General features: G+C 40.7%; 1 protein-coding gene across 3 annotated transcripts in view; it reads left to right on the forward strand.

Annotated features, from left to right (window-relative positions):
* The first annotated feature begins 8,300 nt into the window (after window positions 1-8,300).
* The window catches only part of ENTREP1 (endosomal transmembrane epsin interactor 1), a 61,025-nt gene continuing 49,493 nt past the window's right edge, over window positions 8,301-19,832 (forward strand). The window contains exon 1 of one of the 3 annotated variants that reach the window (XM_081281585.1): window positions 8,301-8,321. Coding sequence is in view for 2 of the 3 variants with exons in the window: in XM_081281584.1 (XP_081137710.1) it covers window positions 8,941-9,354 (414 nt within the window). In the remaining variant the exon portion in view is untranslated. Of the gene's footprint in view, window positions 8,322-8,512; window positions 9,355-19,832 lie in introns of those variants that run through there. The other 2 variants (XM_081281584.1, XM_081281583.1) reach the window with 2 other exon arrangements.

Genomic DNA, 19,832 nt, shown 5'->3' on the forward strand with positions numbered 1-19,832 from the left:
CCTAGGAGATGAGATTGTAGGATTATTGCACACAAAGTTCCTGCCCTCATGGAGTTTATATTTGCCATGTTGTCATGGAGACAATAAAAAAAATAATGGAATATCAGGTGGTGATAAGTACTAGGAAGAAACCTAGAATAAGAGGATGGGGAGTGAAGGAGGAGGGGAAGTGTCTTGTTGATAAGGCCATCAATAGAGGTTTCTCTATGAAGTCAATAAAGTGAGGCAGGGAGACATATTTGGAGGGAAAAAGTGTTGTAGATTCAGAGAACGGCAAGTGCAAAGGGCCTGGTGCCAGCTGAACCAGAAGTCTGGGTTTGCCCCACAGAGCTTCTTTATCATACCTCACCTGCTCTGAGTAACTAGGGGTGTTCCAAGGGGGCTCTCTATCACATACAGGGTCCAGGTTTGAGAATGATGTAAGAACCCAGAGGACACCACATGCCCCTGGAAGAACAGAATTTGTGCCCTCATGTGTCCTAATTTTTTCATTGTGGTTGTTATGACTGACATAAAGAGATATGCACAAATCTTTAACATACAGCTCGATGAAGATTTGCATATGTCTTCACTGGGGGTTCCTTCCCCTAGAGTTTGTCACTCTTAAAAAATCCACAGCTCAGTCTACTGGGCTGTGCCAATTGCAAGCCAAGCCAAGTCCCTCTGGTTGTCTTTCCTCCGGCTTCACTGTCAGGAATGTCCAACCCTATACCCAGATTATAGGTGAGGGCCTAAGGTTCTGATGTCCTGAATAGTTGCTGGAGAGAAGGTCTCTTTTTCTCTAATTCCCTACCTGGGAAAGATGTATTGGTGTCTGAGACATGACTTTGAAGGACAGTGTCTGCATCTGGCATTTCAGGAGAGATTCCATGAAATATATCTGCATAGGCTTCGTGTCTATGGCAGACTTCATACATCAGTATATCAGTATCTCTGCATAGAGATAGGACTTTAGAGATTATATCTATATCTATAGCTATATATATATATATATTTTTTTTTTCCTTTCTTTTTTGGGTACCAGGGACTGAACTCAGGGGCACTCAACCACTGAGCCACATCCCCAGTCCAGTTTTGTATTTATTAGAGACAGGGTCTCACTGAGTTGCTTAGTGGCTTTGAACTCGTGAGCTGCTGGGATTATAGGCATGCGCCACTGTGTCCGGCAGATTTTATATATATATATATATATATATATATATATATATATATATATATTTTTTTTTAAAGTTCTCCTGGCAAATCTGACCAGCACCTCAAAGAGCTCCTTTGGGATAGGTGACTCTGCTCACACCATTCCAAGATGACCGCTCTTGTTATAAGGCTGTTTGTTGAACCAGTGTTTCTGAAGGGTCTGAGCTTTACATTTGCTTAATTAAAAGATCTATTCAAGAAATTTCCCCAGAACAAAGGAACAGTCTCCAATCAAAGGTGAATTACAGCTTTGACTTCTACAGAAACTTGAAACTGCTGGACTCTCTGATACTATAAGTTCTCTTTTCTTTCTCTCTCACACACATGCACACACTCATTCACATTCTCTGTTACACACACACACACACACACACACACACACACACGTATAGATTTTCTCCCGTAGAAATGTATGAGCCATAAATAATTTTATAGGACAGTTGGCTTGAATTATCTTTTGTGGGGTTTGCATCATAAGAAGGGATGAGAAAAATCCTCCCCCCTAACATATTTACATGTGGGTTATTTTTAAGCCAAATCCCCTTCCAACAAAATGCTAGTTTCCTCCTATATAAAAATCCACATACTAAAATTCTGGAGTTTGAATATTACCATATATGAATATTTCTCTAAATTTGTTAAGGTGCAGGTTCCTAGCCTTTCATTGGGGGGGGGGCGTCTAATTCCATAGGTATGGGGGAAGTGTGTGAACCTGCATTTAAGGTGATTTATTTATTTTTTAGAGCATTATAATTATATATACTATTTGGGTTCATTATGACAAAATCATACATGCAAGGAATTTAATTTCAATTCCTATTCCCCCTATTTCCCCCCACTTTTCTTCCCCTCTTCCCTCCCCCCGTTCTCCTACCTCTACTGATTTCCTTTCATTTATTTATTTATTTATTTATTTATTTATTTATTTATTCATTCATTCATTCATTCATTCATTCATGTTGTAGATGGACAGAATACTTTTTTTTATTGGTTGTTCACAACATTACAAAGCTCTTGACATATCATATTTCATACATTAGATTCAAGTGGATTATGAACTCCCAATTTTTACCCCAAATGCAGATTGCAGAATCACGTCGGTTATACATCCACAATTTTACATAATGCCCTATTAGTAACTGTTGTATTCTGATACCTTTCCTATCCTCTACTATCCCCCCTCCCCTCCCCTCCCATCTTCTCTCTCTACCCCATCTACTGTAATTCATTTCTCTCCTTGTTTATTTTCCCATTCCCCTCACAACCTCTTATATGTAATTTTGTATAGCAATGAGGGTCTCCCTTCATTTCCATGCAATTTCCCTTTTCTCTCCCTTTCCTTCCCATCTCATGTCTCTGTTTAATGTTAATCTTTTCTTCCTGCTCTTCCTCCCTGCTCTGTTCATAGTTGGTCTCATTATATCAAAGAAGACATTTGGTATTTGTTTTTTAGGGATTGGCTAGCTTCACTAAGCATAATCTGCTCTAGTGCCATCCATCCATTTCCCTGCAAATTCCATGATTTTGTCATTTTTTAGTGCTGCGTAATACTCCATGGTGTATAAATGCCACATTTTTTTTATCCATTCATCTACTGAAGGGCATCTGGGTTGGTTCCACAGTCTAGCTATTGTGAATTGTGCTGCTATGAACACCGATGTGGCAGTATCCCTGTAGCATGCTCTTTTAAGGTCTTCAGGGAATAGTCCGAGAAGGGCAATAGCTGGGTCAAATGGTGGTTCCATTCCCAGCTTTCCCAGGAATCTCCAAACTGCTTTCCAAATTGGCCACACCAATTTGCAGTCCCACCAGGAATGTACAAGTGTACCCTTTTCTCCACATCCTCGCCAGCACTTGTTGTTGTTTGACTTCATAGTGGCTGCCAATCTTACTGGAGTGAGATGGTATCTTAGGGTGGTTTTGATTTGCATTTCTCTGACTGCTAGAGATGGTGAGCATTTTTTCATGTACTTGTTGATTGATTGTATATCCTCCTCTGAGAAGTGTCTGTTCAGGTCCTTGGCCCATTTGTTGATTGGGTTATTTGTTATCTTATTGTCTAATTTTTTGAGTTCTTTGTATACTCTGGATATTAGGGCTCTATCTGAAGTGTGAGGAGTAAAAATTTGTTCCCATGATGTAGGCTCCCTATTTACCTCTCTTATTGTTTCTCTTGCTGAGAAAAAACTTTTTAGTTTGAGTAAGTCCCATTTGTTGATTCTAGTTATTAACTCTTGTGCTATGGGTGTCCTATTAAGGAATTTGGAGCCTGACCCCACAATATGCAGATCGGAGCCAACTTTTTCTTCTATCAGACGCAGAGTCTCTGATTTGATATCAAGCTCCTTGATCCATTTTGAGTTAACTTTTGTGCATGGCGAGAGAAAGGGATTCAGTTTCATTTTGTTGCATATGGATTTCCAGTTTTCCCAACACCATTTGTTGAAGATGCTATCCTTCCTCGATTACATGCTTTTAGCCCCTTTATCAAATATAAGATAGTTGTAACTTTGTGGATTAGTCTCTGTGTCCTATATTCTGTACCATTGGTCCACCTGCCTGTTTTGGTACCAGTACCATGCTGTTTTTGTCACTATTGCTCTGTAATATAGTTTGAAATCTGGTATCGCTATACCGCCTGATTCACACTTCCTGTTTAGAATTGCTTTTGCTTTTCTGGGTCTTTTATTTTTCCATATGAATTTCGTGATTGCTTTATCTATTTCTACAAGAAATGCCGTTGGGATTTTGATTGGCATTGCATTAAACCTATAGAGAACTTTTGGTAATATCACCATTTTGATAATGTTAGTTCTGCCTATCCATGAACAGGGTATATTTTTCCATCTTCTAAGATCTTCTTCTACTTCTCTCTTTAGGGTTCTGTAGTTTTCATTGTATAAATCTTTCACCTCTTTTGTTAGGTTGATTCCCAAGTATTTTATTTTTTTGGAGGATATTGTTAATGGAGTGTTTTTCCTCATTTCCGTTTCAGAAGTTTTTGGACAGAATACTTTTATTTTGCTTATTTATTTTTATGTGGTGATGAGGATCGAAACCAGTGCCTCACATGTGATAGGCATGTGCTCTGCCACTGAGCCCCAGCCCCAGCCCCTATTTATTTTTTGATTGGTATTTTCTACATATACATAAAAGTGGAATTCCTTTGGCACATTTATATATAACATGATTTTCGTTAAATTCATTCCATCTTCCTCCCATTCTCCTTCTTCTCCGCTGATCTTCCTTGTGTCTTTACGATATCTGATCCCTGTCCCCACAGCCTTCTTTCCCTTATTTTACTCTAGCTTCTACATATGAGAGAAAACATTTGACTCTTGATTTTCTGAGTCTGGCTTCTGAGCATGATGTTCTTCATTCTGTCCATGTATTGGCAAATGTTATTATTTCATTCTTCTCTCTAAGTAAAACTCCATAGTGTATATATACCACATTTTTTTGGTCCATTCATCTATTGACAGGCATCTGGGTTGATTCCATTATTTGGCTATTGTGAATTGTGCTGCTATAAACATTGAAGTGGCTGTATTGCTATAGTATGCTGATTTTAGTTCTTTTGGCTAAGAACCGAGGAGTTGGATAGCTGGGTTATATGGTGCTTCCATTCCTAATTTTTTGAGGAATCTCCACACTGCTTTCCATAGTCATAATACTAATTTTCAGTTCTACCAACAATGTATGAATGTACCTTTTTCTCCACATCCTTGCCACCATTCACTGTTATTTGTATTCTTGATAATGGCCATTCTGATTACGGTGAGATGAAATCTTAGTGTAGATTTGATTTGCATTTCCCTGATTGTTAAAGATGTTTAATATTTTTTCATATATTTGTTGGCCATTTATGTTTTTTTATTTTGAGAAGTTTCTGTTTAATTCTTTTGCCCATTTACTGATTGGGTTATTTGTTGTTTTTTTTTTTGGTATTGAGTTTTTTGAGTTCTTTATATATTCTGGATATTAATCCCCTGTCAAATGAGTTGCTGGCAAATAATTTTTTCCCCCTTCTGTCGGCTCTTTCTTCACTCTCTTGTTTCCTTTGCTGTGCAGAAACTTTGTAATTTGGTGGCATCCCACTCATAGATTCTTGGTTTTATTTCTTGAGCTTGAGGAGTCTTCTTGAGGAAGTCAGTGCCTGGACCTATATGATGGAGTGTTTTCTTTTACAAGTGCTTTGTCTCTAGTGTAATTTCTAACTCTTTGATACATTTTTATTATGACTTTTGTGCAGGGTTAAAGGTACGGATCTAATTTGATTCCTCTACATGCGGATTTCCAGTTTTCCTCAGATCACTTTGAACTGTGTTTTGACGGGCTGTACCCTGGTTCTGTCGTCTGCTGAGCACTCTTTGAGAAGCTGCTCCAGTGCCGCCCTATTAATGGAGGCTTTGAGAGTTCACAGGGCCTCAAGTCAAAGCAGCTCCTCTGATATTTTTCTGAGAAACAGAAAAGCTGGGGGCAGCTTGCCAGAGAATGTGTTCTGAGAAGAGAGTTTCTTTAGCAGCTTCCACTCTGACAGGAATAACCTCCTTTAATTAGCTGGCAAGGTGGCTGTGCTGAGAAGTATGGAAGGAACTGTGGAGTTTGTTTAAAAGTATGGAGAGAAACCTGAGCAGAGAGCCTGACCCCCTCAGTGGAGCAGGCTTTGAGAGTGGAAGCCATGTCCAGCTAGGGAAGAATTGGTGGGAGGTGCATGGAACCTTCTTAGAATTTAGCTTTGATCTTGATGAAAACTAGCAGCTGGGTTCCATCAAACAATACAGTACAACTATTATTAACTTGAACTTTCCTCTACATTAACGAAGTATCTGGGTCAAGTTTCCCACAAGTTCTTCCTCACTATTTATTGGTAATAGCTTTATTGAGATATAATTAATATATCACACATATATAATCCACCCAGTTAGAGTATACAATTCAGTGGTTTTTCGTATGTTCACAGAAGTGTACAATCATTACTGCAACCAATTTACACTTTTATCACCTTAAAAAGAAACCCCATTCTCTTTAGTTACCGCCCTTCTCCTCAAACTCCCCATTTCCCCAGTCCTCAACAAACACTAAGCTACTTTTTGTCTTCTATGGATTTATTTGTTCTGGACATTTCATGTAAATAGAATTATATAATATGTGATCTTTCCTCCTGGCTTCTTTCATTTTTTCAAGGTTCATCCATGCTATAGCATGTATAAGTACTTTATTCCTTTATTAGTGACCAGAATATTCAATTGGATGGATATTCCACATTTTATTTACCCATTCATCCAGTTGATTAACACCTGGGTTGCTTCTATCTTTTGGTTATAATGAATAATGTAGCTATTTGTATATGAGTTTTTGTGTGGATGTGTGTTTTCATTTCTTCTGAGTAATACCCCAAATTGGAATTTCTAGGTCAAATGATAACTTAAACTTACTTAAACTTTTAGACTGTGTTTCAAAGTTCTCACTTTTATTTTATTTATTTTATTTTTTAGGCCAACCTGGAATCAGTGGTTCTGAATCATCCTATAGAGCTTGGTGACATGTAGCCTGATGAACTCTGACTAAAGATTTATTGTAAGAAAGTGTTTGGGGGATGCAAAGAATCAAGCTTGGGTTACAAAATCCCAAACATAAATACTTGAGGGTGTTACTGGGCATAAGCTTAAAGATTGGGGCAATATTAGGCAGATTTGTGTTTATGATAACCAGAGAAAGACTCACAGCTACAAATGTAGCCAATAACAAAAAGAGAAAATGGCAGTTCAGCAACCCATAGTAGCTATGAAAGGTGTAGCAGCCTTAGAAAAGCTATCTATGGATTGCAATGATCTCTGCTATCACCTGATTTTGTATAGAGAAAACTTAAACTTTTGAGTATTTAGAAAGACTTTAAAGTATTTAAGTATAATATAGAGATGTATTTTATATAATTTTAACTCCTCATTTCACAATGAACCTCATCCATGTAATCAGCACTCCTATTGAGAAATGGAGGGTCACCAGCACCTCCTCACAAAGTCCCCTTTCCAGTCATTGCTATCCCCAAGGGAAGAGGGATACACTGAGTTCTAACATTCTTAGACACATGGAATGCATTTTTAATAGGGCGTTTTAGGTGTCAAGGACTGGCCAATAGAATAGATATGTTTAGTGAGAGAACGCCCTAAGACTTGGGCAGACTTCCTATACTGCAAGGTGTAATGCATTCTTAAAAATTAAATACTTTTTAGCTTGTGTATAAAATAAAGAGCATAACCTTGGCACCCAAGAAATTTAATTTATCATCATCTGTAATTTAAGAGCATACGCTGTAGAGGGGTGTGTGTGTGTGTATGTGTGTGTGTGTGTGTGTGTGTGTGTCTTTAAATGAAAAGAAACAACTGAATTTAAATATTACATTTAAAGACATTTCCTTTCTCCTCCAGGACCGGAAGTTTATTCCTGAGAACAATCTGTAAAGGAAGTCGTACAGACCATTAATCCCAGGTGCTTTAATAATTTAAAAAGTGTGTATGTAAACACATTCACATTGGCAATACATCACATTGTGGGTTGAAGTAAGTAATGCCCAAAATGAATACAGCCTTCACAAGCAGAGCATAAAAGCTGATACACATTTCCCTTGGTTTATTGAGCAGGAGGATATCAAATACCCTCACATTGCCGATATGGTAAGCTTTCTAATATAGGGACTGACTGCAAACTGAAACTGCTCTGGTTCTTATCTGGAAAAAAATCCATTATAATCACCTTATGCATGACACGTTGTACGCATTAGAATTCTTTGGAGGAAAAAGGTATACTATTAGGGGAAATCATTTTACAAAGGCGAATTTTTTTAAAGCTCTTAAGATGTCTCATATATTACCTAAGTAGATCATAATTTTATTAGGCTATTTCCTCGGAAGTCTGGATTCTGTGTTCTACCAGGTGGTTTTTTTTTTTTTTTTTTTTTGGATGCTGGATACTTCAAGGTAACCTCGCCTTCTCTCTCTGGCTTCTACCCAGGTGCCAGGAAAGACCCCAACGCCCTGACCGCTCGCCACCTTCCGACCGCTTGGGGCCACGCAATGTCAGCGCCGGGAATCATCTCGCCCTTGTAGTGTAGGCGCCCCGGAGCGGTAACTTCGTGCGGCCTCGTCCTTCCCGAAGTCCTTGGCTTAGACCACTTCCCATCGAGTCCCCCTGTCGTCCCTCCTCTTAGCATCCTATCTCGGGGTTATAGAGCTGGACTCTTCGCATTAAATGTCGCCGAGGCTCCTCTCTAGGATGACCACAGAGGGGCGAGGGTCCAAGCGCTTCCCTATTGTCCCAGCTTAGCCGGTGGGGACAGACTTTAGACTGCCGGTGGCCAGCTTCTGGCTGCGGGGTTCCTCCCAGCCCTAGAGACTTGTTTAAAATTTTTGGGCAGGGCACCCTTCCTGGACGCCAGGAAGCTGGCACGGGCTGGGCGAGGACAGCAAGGCTGTGGCGCACTCGCTGCCCGCGGGGTAGCTCAGGGCGCGCGTGGGTAAGAGTGAGGGTGTGTTCGGGGCTGGCTGGAGGCGGACCCGCCGGGCGGCAGGTGGGTGCGGCCGGCCGGAGCCGGGGCAGCGGCGGCAGCAAGTGGTTGGGCCGTGCGCAATTCCTTCCCTCCCCCTCCGCCTAGGAGCCCGCCCGCGGTGCCCAGTGCGTGGCGCCCTCCGCTCCGCTCCGCGTCTCCTCCCCGCCGCCGGCGGCCGCTCCCTTTCCCGCCCGTCCATGTCTCTGCCGGTGGTGCTCCCGGGCTCCTGCTGCCCAGTGGCTGGGCTTTCGGGTGGACCGCAGGCCGGGGGCCCCGGCGCCGCGGCCGCTGCTGCCCAAGACACGCCGCTGCCGCCGCTGCGGCCGCGCTGGACCCGGGGCGCGCTGCAGCCCCCGGCGCGGCCTCGCTGCGCTGCCGCCGCCGCCGGGGTACTGACTGCGCCGCCTGCGCTCTCCTCCCGCCGGGCTGCTGCCGCTGCCGCCGCCGCCGCCGCCCCTGGCTCGGCACTGCTGCCCGCCCGCCCGCTGCTTTCGCTCGGGCTGCTGCAGCTGATCCTGGGCTGTTGCATGGTGGCGCTCAGCTTCGGGGCGCTGTCCCTGAGCAGCTCCCCGCAAGTGAAGAACTCATGCCCATTCTGGGCTGGCTCCTCGGTGAGTACCTTATGCGCACACCCTTCTTACTCCGAGGGGCCCATTCCAAACCCAGGGCCAATGGCTAGTATCCTCCACTACCACTTGCTTTGTCCTCAGGGTTGAAGTTGGGGAGCACAGACCCTGAGGCTACTGGAAGTTTTTTGAGATGTGGAGAGTTAGGAAAAATTTGTTCGGAGACAGTCAACTTCAGGGGTGAATTGAGTTACACCTGAACATGTCTTTCTCATAGACTAGAGTGTTGTACTCTTCCCAACAAGCTAATATTATAAAACAAAGATATCCAGCCCTTTGAGAGATTGGAAGGATGGGGGTGGAAAGCAGGAAAGTGGTAGGAAAACCACAAACATTTTTTTTTTGGGCCATTGGTGCTTATTGCATTGATAGCTCCCTGAGGGCAGGAGTTTTGATCTGTTTTGTCCACTGATGTATCCACAGTGCCTGGCACATAGTGTATGGGTGGGATGGGTGAAGTGACAGGTTGACTGGGGCATGTCATTTGTTTTTATTTCTCATCAAGACACACATAGATGTGGAATACATCTGATGTTGAACGGCTCTTCTCTATTTGGGGATGGGTTCAGGAGGTAATGAGAGGGTGTGTGTAACTGCCTGTTTGTACCTGGTCATTAGAGGAGGGCCCTATCCCCAATGGGTTCCTGGAGCCATGCAGACTGCTTTGGAGAATTTGATTGGAACAGAACCTGTCATTATGTATGAGCGTGCCAGAGCTCCAGGCGTGTGAGGCAGCTGGCTGGAGATGTCTGCACTATACCAGGACCCAGTTCTGTCTCCTTGTCCAGTCAGGAAGACAAGAGAAGCCTGGCTACTAAGAAAGGTTGCTACAAGTGAGCAAGCATCTGTGGACACTGAATGGCTGGCTACTCACCCCTATCTCCTAATAATTTCACAACTTCCAAGGCATCCAGCCCCTTGAGGCTTGTTGGAAACTGGTCTTTGTGAAATGATTGTGGAAGATGAGTTAAATAAGTGACCTTTCTATGAACTAAATCTCAAAGTCTGGCAATGCCTAGACTTTTCACTAAGATCTCTAATGACTATTTATCTTGAATTTGTAGGAACTGTGCTTTTGTAGGTCCACACATACCCAGATTCAAGACCAAATTTTAAGAATGTAGAGAGAACCAATTGAACACAGAATAATTGTTTGAATAAGAACATTAAGAACATTCAGTTCCTTGAGCCTAACTTGAAATTTTATACTTCAACGGGTGCCAATCTACTCTTCTCTTGAAATACTTTGATATTAGATGATCCTATTGAGGGACATCCCGTGCTGTGGTGAGTGAAGTTCACAATTTGTGCATCATATAGACAAAATCCCACTCTGTGGCCCTGCTCCTGGATTCTGCCATTGTCCTGAATGAGAATTCTGGAAAATCCCGAAAGGATGGAAATTCCAGGAGGATAAGAGTTAGTTCCATTATGCTTCCTACTCCACTTCTCAGTTTACTCTCAACCAAAAGGTGGCTCTGCTTCCTTCCTCTAAATACCATACTCCAGAATCTTGTATACTCTTTTTTTTTTGGGGGGGGGGGGAGGGGAGTTTGCTGTTTGTATAATCAAAATCAATTGTTTTCTCAAAGATAGCTGGTTTTGAATTATTAAATTTTTTCCTTTGAAAATTAAGATCCCAAATCAATTTGCAATTGTGAGTTATTTCAGAGATAAATAAATGCATTTATGTGTCAGTCAAGCCACAACTAAAACAGAGGTCCTCAATCAGAAGATGAAGGCCAATATCCTGGGCTCACCAGCTGGGCATATCCTTGTTATAAGCCAGAGCACACCAAAGCAGAGAAGGAATAGGGATTTGGAGTTGAGAACTTCTTTTCTACATGTCACTCCTACCCTGGCCCTCCAGGTTATATGTAACCGTAGGTTATTATTATTTTTTTGTGATCTGTTCCTGAGAGGTTGACCCCAGAATTTGTACAGTGACAACAGAATCAGTGAATACTACATCTGTAGAACAACTAAGTATGACTTTAAGAGGGTGGCATTAGGCATCATAATCCTTGGGTATATTAGGGGGGAAAATTTTTAATTTTTCATAAGTTTTGAACTCATGTAGATGAGAGAGATTGTTTTTTAAAAAACCTGTATTATGGGAGATTTTAGATTTACATGAACACTGTGCAAGGAGCCCACAGATACCTTCACCACCCCACTTCAACAGGAGTTTCTTCCCTGGGCTCTGCCACTGGCCTTGCGTGTTCTGATAGACTCTATTCCAAGCAGGGCAAGAATTAGATCCTTCATGCTCCTAGTCCATTTGTCAGATTAAGTTCCCTTATTTTGAAGCAAGTCTCAGGCATCACATCTTTTCATGTGTAAATATTTCAGTGTAAATATTTCAATATTTTTAAAAAAATGTAACCAGAAGAGAGAGCATAGATATGACCAGGAAGTCTTAAGACTGTCCTTCTACTTTTAACATTTCATTATAAAAAATTTAAATCTCATCAAATACAGAAAGAAGAGTATAATGACCATATTGTGTCAGCCCCCTAGACCCATTTACCCATCATCAGCTTCAGTTACTGTCAACATCTGGTTGCTTTATACCCGACACCACTCCCCCTTTTTAAGACTTGCTGAATTATTTCAAGAAGAATTCCAGATATCATAACTGGGAGCCATTATTTCAGTATGTATTTCTGCAAGAAGGGGCTTAACAGCACATTGAAACTGATTTAGAGATAGGTAAACTAAGGTTTTTATGGAAACTGCAAAATTATGATTTGAGGATTGCAGAAATTTAAAAAAAGCTTTATTGAAGTATTATTCAATTGACATGCAATTCATTCATTTAAAGGGTAACATTCAGTGGTTTTCAGTAAGTTTAGAGTTATGTAAGCCAACATCACTACAGTCAGTTTTAGATTTTTTTATTACCTCTAAACATTATTAGCTGTTAACCCTCATTTTTCTTCCGTGTGCCAGCGCTCTATCCAGGTACACACTGGTTAACCTACTTGTCCCTCTAGATTTGTCTGTTCTAGACATTTCATATAAACGAGACCGTACATTATGTGGTCTTTTATGATTGACTTTTTCCACTTAGCACATTTTCAAGATTCATATAGGTGTGGCATTTATTAGTATTTCCTTTCTGTTTATTGTGAAATGATATTTAATTATATATTTCATTCCATGTTTGTTTATCCATTGGAATTTCTTTCTTTTCCTTTCCTTATTTTACTTTCCCTCCCCCACCCCCTTCTTCCACGTGCTGGGGTTGGAACCTAGGGCCTTGAGCATGTTAGGCAAGTGCTCCACCACTGACTACATCCCCAACCCCACTCAGAAGTTCTATTGACAAATGAAACTAGGTAGTTGAGCTGAAGTGCTAACTTAGGTCTAAGATTACTTCAAACCCACGTAAGAATACACTGAAAGAATATGCTCATATTTCAAGCATTGAATGAACATTACATACTTTATAGCCTGCTTATTAGCTAAACTGGCAAATCTTTTGGGTTTAGTAAAAATTTTGGCTGTGTGTTTGATACAAAATCAGGTTCAAGGGACAAACATATTCACTTGGAAATATAGTTTTTTGAACATAGCATAATTCAGAGTTATTTTTTTCTCACTCTGAGCCTGAAACTTTTAGGCTTCCATCATTTGTCTGAACCCTGAGGAGATATTTTACCTATTTAAAATTACATTTAAGAATTAACAAGTCCCAAGCTAGGTGTGGTGGTTCACACCTGTGATCCCAGTGGCTCTCGAAGCTGAGACAGGAGGATCACGAATTCAAAACCAGCCTTAGCAAATAGCGAGGCACTAAGAAATTCAGCGAGACCCTCCTTGTCTCTAAATAAAATACAAAATAGGGCTGGAATGTGGCTCAGTGGTCAAGTGCCCCTGAGTTCAATTCCTGGTACAAAAAAAAAAAAAAGAACTAACAACTCTCAAGCTGGGTTCTGTGGTGCATGCCTGTAATTCCAGTGACTCTGAAGGCTGAAGCAAGAGGATCTCAGGTTTGAGACTAGCCTCAGCAACTTATCGAGGCCCTGTCTCAAAAAAAAAAAAAAAAAAAGGACAAGTCTGTAGAGAATCTTTTCTGTAGAAAAGTATACTTGACATTTATATTTTCAGCAACTTGAAGGGAATATTTTTAATGTACTCTTTATTTTTGAGCACTGTGTGATCATTTATTTTCTTCCTGGTATCCTTGGTTAATGACTCGTTATATTATTATTCCTGAAGTTCATGATGCTAAGAGATTAGCCACCATTCAAAACAACTTGAAGTTGGTGGGTGGTAATAGAGGACTCCATGTCTGTGTTCAGGCCTTGCAGTGCTGGCTCTCAATTTGGGGTGTGTTTAGTTAACATTAATTAGATCCTGCTGGGATTATGGGAGATCCAGCCTATCATACTGACTTAGATTTAATTAAGGGATAGAGAGAGTTCATTGGTTTGTCTCTCCTACTTCAGAAAAACAAAATTTCTTACTTTGGTGAAATGTATGATTCTTTGGATATATTTCAGGCAAGCGGCGGAGAATTGGTTATTGTCTTTCGTTTTTCTCTGTTAGCCACCCTAATATCCTTTATCATCTGCATCCATTTATTTCTCTCTGCTTCAAGTCAATGATCTGAATTCTAAAAATGCCTCTCCTAAGTTCATGGTTCTTTGTCAATATTCCACTTTCTTATAAAGGGACAGACTTGGTGAACCTTAAGATAAACCTATTTTCTTTTTAAAAAATTTTTTTTGGAGTTGTAATGGACAGAGTGCCTTTATTTTGTTTATTAGTATGTGGTGCTGAGGATCAAACCCAGTGCCTCATGCATGCTAGGCAAGCACTCTGCTTCTGAGCTATGGCCCCAGCCCCAAGGTAAACCTATTTTCAAACAAACAAAAAATTGCAGTGACTAAACATAAAAAGCAAGGAGTGGCCCAAGGAAAAAAAACTAATGTCAACATTCTGAAGCCTCCTCCAGTTAAAGTATTTTCTATCATACTGATCAAATACTGGTTTAGTGTTTTAAATGTAATTTTGTTGATTTTCTTCAGTCTCTTATTTTATATGACAGCAGAGTCACATGTATAAATTTTGTGCCTTGTGTATGTCATTGAGCTCCTCAGTATCAGTTGCTCATCTGTATACTTGGGTAGGATGGTTTTGCTTCGGGATTGATCCTGTGAGAGTGTAATTAAAGAACACTGCAGTGTGGGGCTGGGGTTGTGGCTCAGTGGGAGGGCACTTGCCTGGCATGTGTGAGGCATTGGTTTGATCCTCAGCACCACATATGAATAAGTGAATAAAATAAAGGTATTGTGTTCATCTACATCCCCCCCCCCCAAAAAAAAAATAAAGAGCAGATTGCAGTGTGCGTGGCCACCTAACCCTAGCACCAGGCCTGGGACATGCTAGAATCCTATCAATGTTTTAAAAATATCAATGCAGTTCATAATCAAAGTAAAAGGAATAGGCATGTTTTATGCAGGGCGTATTGGTAACGATCATATGTACAGTAGAAATGGCCAGTTGCCCTCTTTATCAATTTTCTTAACGAGTCATATTAGTCAGAAAGGGAAGAACCTCCCCACGCCCCTCAACATACTTTTTCTAGTTGCCAACATAAAGGCTACAGGGCAAGAGAGATTTTTGAGAGGTTTGATAAATTATTCTGTGCTTATTTACAAGGTAAACATGGCACATTTACAACATGGCTTTTTTTTTTTTTTTTAATCTCTATGTTTAGACACAGCAGCTTTTGACAAATGATCCAGAACATTTTTGCCCTAAAGCATGTTAGTGGATTAACAAAGGAAAATAGGGCAGTGGAATTATAAGCTTTTTAAAAAAATTTTTTTAATTTTTTATATTTTTTTTATTGGTTGTTCACAACATTACAAAGCTCTTGACATATCATATTTCATACATTAGATTCAAGTGGGTTATGAACCCCCAATTTTTCCCCAAATGCAGATTGCAGAATCACGTCGGTTACACATCCACAATTTTACATAATGCCCTATTAGTAATTGTTGTATTCTGCTACCTTTCCTATCCCCTACTATCCCCCGAATTATAAGCTTTTGATGTTAATGATTTGATTTTTAAGCTGGAAAATTAAAACACATTAACCGTACGTGGTGGGTGACAGTGATTCCTGCTTGGAGTATCTCAGCGGCCCTCTTGGCATTAATCAGAAGAGAAAGAAAGGGTTCTGCTTTTTCTATATGCTACAAGTGGGTTGCAAGTGAATTTAAAAAATTTAAGAAGCTTCATTATAATAATATAGAGATAGTGTGGTGTTGGAAAATAGGTTCTTGCTTGTTCATTCAGGGCAAGTTGCATCTCGTGCTGGGTGTGAAGAACGCTGATGGAGTTGCTTCTTGCTGCTGGTACACCCTTTCAGAAAGCACGGAGGGTGAATGTGTGGTTAGATTCACATGGTCATTTTTGAGCAAGCTCAGCTCGTATTTCTAGTCTCCATTCATTCATTCATTCATTCATTCATTCATTCATTCATCCATCCATTGACTTTTGCCATCTCTCACTGAGTGCCTTCTAGGGTACTGTAGCAGTACTTGAGTGAGGACACAAGTCCAAGCCCTCAGGAAACACACAGTTGAACAAGTAGTAGCATTGTGGGGCATTGGGAACCATGAAAATCCATTGCTAAGGGAACTTCTTGACTCCCCTCTGGTGGAGCTCCAGTTACTGCTGCCACCAAGAAGGTAGAGACACTGAATACTCTGCCTCTTTTTTTTCCTTCCCTAACACTTCCCCATTTGTGACTTCCATCCTTCCTTTAGATGAAACAGGAGCATCTATTCCCTAAGTCTCCACTCTTAAAAGATCTATCCCCAGCACTTGTTACTGCTACTGTTCCAGAAGCTTCTCACCATCCAACTCTTACTTCCTCTGACTACCCTTGCCCCCCCCCCCCCACCACCACTCACAGGGACTTGTTGGATTTGAAAAGCAAGAGGGAATGGGTAAATGTGTGTTTGCTGCAGAGGTCAGGACTAAGAAGGAGGCATCTGCAGCTCCTTCCTGGGACTGTAATGCAATTTCCTAAAGCACCTTCTAAAGAAGGGTGGTTTGCACAGATCCTGCTGGGATTCAGCCATTCAGGTAGAAATGATATCTTTAAATAGTTAATCTTCCAATCCATGAACTTGATACATCCCTTATTTGGGGCTTCATCTAATATTGCTCTACAAGGTTTATATTTCTCCTCCCCAAGGTCTTAAGTATCTTTGTCAAATCTATTTTGAGATTATTGCTATTTCTTATCTATCATTTACATTTTGAACATTTTTTAAATATTTATTTTTTAGTTGTACACAATACTTTTATTTTGTTTATTTATTTTTATGTGGTGTTGAGGATAGAACCCAGGGCCTCGTGCATGCTAGGTGAGCGCTCTACTGCTGAGCCACGACCCCAGCCTGTGAACATATTTTTAAAGTACATTTTCTATGGTTTGTTGCTAGTGTATGTTAACAAAATACCACCCCAAGGGAAGAAATAAAGATAGCATAGGCTTTTTGTTTTTTGGTTTTGATCTTAGAACACTTCATTCAAAATGACACTTGTATGAATAACATAAAGAACCAATCAAATATAAATTAATAGACGAGTAAAAGGAAGTCTAGCAAAGGAAGGAGAATGGAAGTGGGGTGGGAGGACAGAAGGGTAAAGGGAGGAGGGGAGGATAATGAACTGAAATCCATTTCCACGCATGTTTGAATTTGTTGGGACGAGCCTAATTACTATGTATAACTATAAAGCTCTAATAAAAATAAAAATAAAATAGGCCTTTTGGGCTGGGGATGCAGTTCAGTGGTAAAGCACTTGACTAGCATGCATATCATGGGATATCTGTTATGATTTATTAAAATAAAAAAAATACAAATAACAACTAACAACTCCATTCTTGAGACTTTATCCAACAGAAATGAAAGGACTCATATTTAAAGATACATATTCTTTAATATTTACTACAGCATCGTTTGGTAGGACCAAAAACTGGAAATGAGAGTGAATGTCCACAAATATGGAAATGATAGAATATGTTAGGTCCAGCCACACAGTGGATATTGTATATCCATTAAACTGAAATGAATCATAGCTATTCCTGTGGAATGAAGAGATTTACATGGAGTTGAGAGAGAAAAAAGAGCAGGAAAAGTGTATCTTTTATAGCCCATTTTTATAAAAATCACATACCTGCACATATGTATACAAATACATATACCTGTGTGTATAGTGATAGGAATTGAGATAGAAATCTATCATGCATGAAACATGTAAACAGACTAGATTAGCATGAAGGAGTGGGATGAGGTGGCTGGGAGGAGGTGGAAAGTGTAGCTTAGTCATGTCACTGTTGTATGGACTTTTGTGGTCTGAGCTGGATATGTTACTTTAATAATATGGTTTTCATGGAAAATATAATGTTTGAAGGGCTAGGGTTAGGGCTCAGTGGTAGGGTACTTGCCTAGGATGGGTGAGGACCTGGGTTCGATCCTCAGCACCACATAAGAACATATAAACAACAAAAAACAAAATAAAATAAAGGCTAAACTCTCTAAAAAAACATAATGTTTGAAAGCTGAACCACAGGGTCTGTAATAGGGGAGACCAGTGACATGAATAGCAAACACTGATGGATAGATAATTCACAGCACAGTTATATTTTACTGTAGTGGGCTGGCCAGTTTTCAGTTATATTTTCACAAAAACAGCCCACGTTTCCTCAGCCAAGTCCCCCAGGCAGGCGTGAAGCACATGCACACGTGACACATGCATACTGGATGTCAGGGTTTCTGAGGAACTGCTGTGGTCACAGGGGGATCAAATTTCTAAGTCAGAAGAGACCAAGAGGTGGTTTCCCTCACTTAAGGAATTTCTCAGGAAACCAGAGTTAGGGGCAGAGAAGGGCCATGACTTGGTCAAAGTCATAGCATTAACTCTTTGGAAGCTGAGTGGGAGCTTGGAGCCATGGGTCTCCTGGATTGCAGTTCTGATTTGTAAAGTAGATGTTACCCCCGCATTCGGGTGAGTCACAAGCCATCGGCATCTCTAGGCTTACATGGCCGAGGGAAGGCAATATCCTGTTGGATTTAAGGGGATTGGAAGGATATAGTGCTTGCTGGGCAGGCAGATATTGAAATATGGATGGAATACAGAGAAATTGCTGCCTGCCTACCGACCCGTATGTGGGTTTTTGTCTTTGTTGTCAGTGGGCAGACTTGTCTTCTGCTGGTTTGGTGATACAGATTGGTTCACTCTGAGCTTGTGAAAATGGGGCAGTTTCACACGGGCCTGTATGCTCTCAGTTTGCAGTGACATTGTAAAATCCTTATTGATTTGTAGTTAATAAAGAGTAATTGTAACTGGTGCATTTGAGGGATTTTGGCAAATAAAACGTACACATGATGGAAAGCCCCTATAACTGCAAATGCAGATTACTTCACAAAGGTAAGTGTGCTCAGGTGGCATCAGAGTGTCCCTGGTCTGAATAACCAACTACCTTGTTTATTCTTTCCCCGTGGATTAGTGAACTGTGTTATCCAGAACGCCAACCTGGGTTTCCAGTTTATGTTTTGGCAACATGCTTGTTCCGTATGGATGATCTTAGCTTATTTATTAGAATATCATTTTGCAACATGAAATCTTTCTCACTGTATGCATTTCTTCTTGTTTGTGGAATAAATGCTGAGGAGCATCATTAGTTGTCAATCATGTGACATGTACTGTGCTTGGAGGTAGGGATTCAGAGGTAAGACTGGAGTTCATAGTAGACGATACACAGAGATGCACCCTAAAATTATTACAGCAGAGAGTTTTTTGAAGAAGAAAAGTCTAGTGCAGAGGGGGTGGTGAGAGCAGTGAAGGCTTGTCAGAGGAGATGACTTAATTGGGATTTTGTAGGATGGGTAAGAGTTTTCAGGCAGCTAAGAGGGTTGTTGGGAGGAGAGGGCACTGCAGCAAGAGAAAGAAACACATTGCCCAGGAATATCTAGAGTATGGCTGGTGCAAGGGAGGGCAGGGGTGTGGTGGAGATGAAGGGGTATATCGAAACCAGACTTGAGGCTTCTACCATTGTGAAGAGTTGGCCTGTCCCTAATGAAGGGAGGTGGCCAGATATGTACCTTATTAGGCTGACTCTGGCAGCAGATTGGGCACTACTGGAAGTGGGGAGCTTGATTGGAAATACTGATTGATTCCTTCAGTGACCAAAAGGAGATAATTTTTATCTGTGTGTTCTTAATTGACATTAAGGAAAAACACACACAGTCAATAAAAATGCTTTGCGGGCTTGGAAGTGAAAGGTAGTTTGGAGTGGTTGACCAGGATTCACAAAATCAGTGGGAGCATTAAATGTTTGATTTAGAATGCTTTGAAATTTCAGTACTTAAAAACGAAAACAAAAACGTATTACTTTTGAGATTGGGGATGATTCTGTTGGCATTGGTCCA

This window comes from Spermophilus citellus (genome assembly GCF_964194105.1).
Source record: "Spermophilus citellus genome assembly, chromosome: 2".
In the NCBI taxonomy this organism is placed as follows: domain Eukaryota; kingdom Metazoa; phylum Chordata; class Mammalia; order Rodentia; family Sciuridae; genus Spermophilus; species Spermophilus citellus.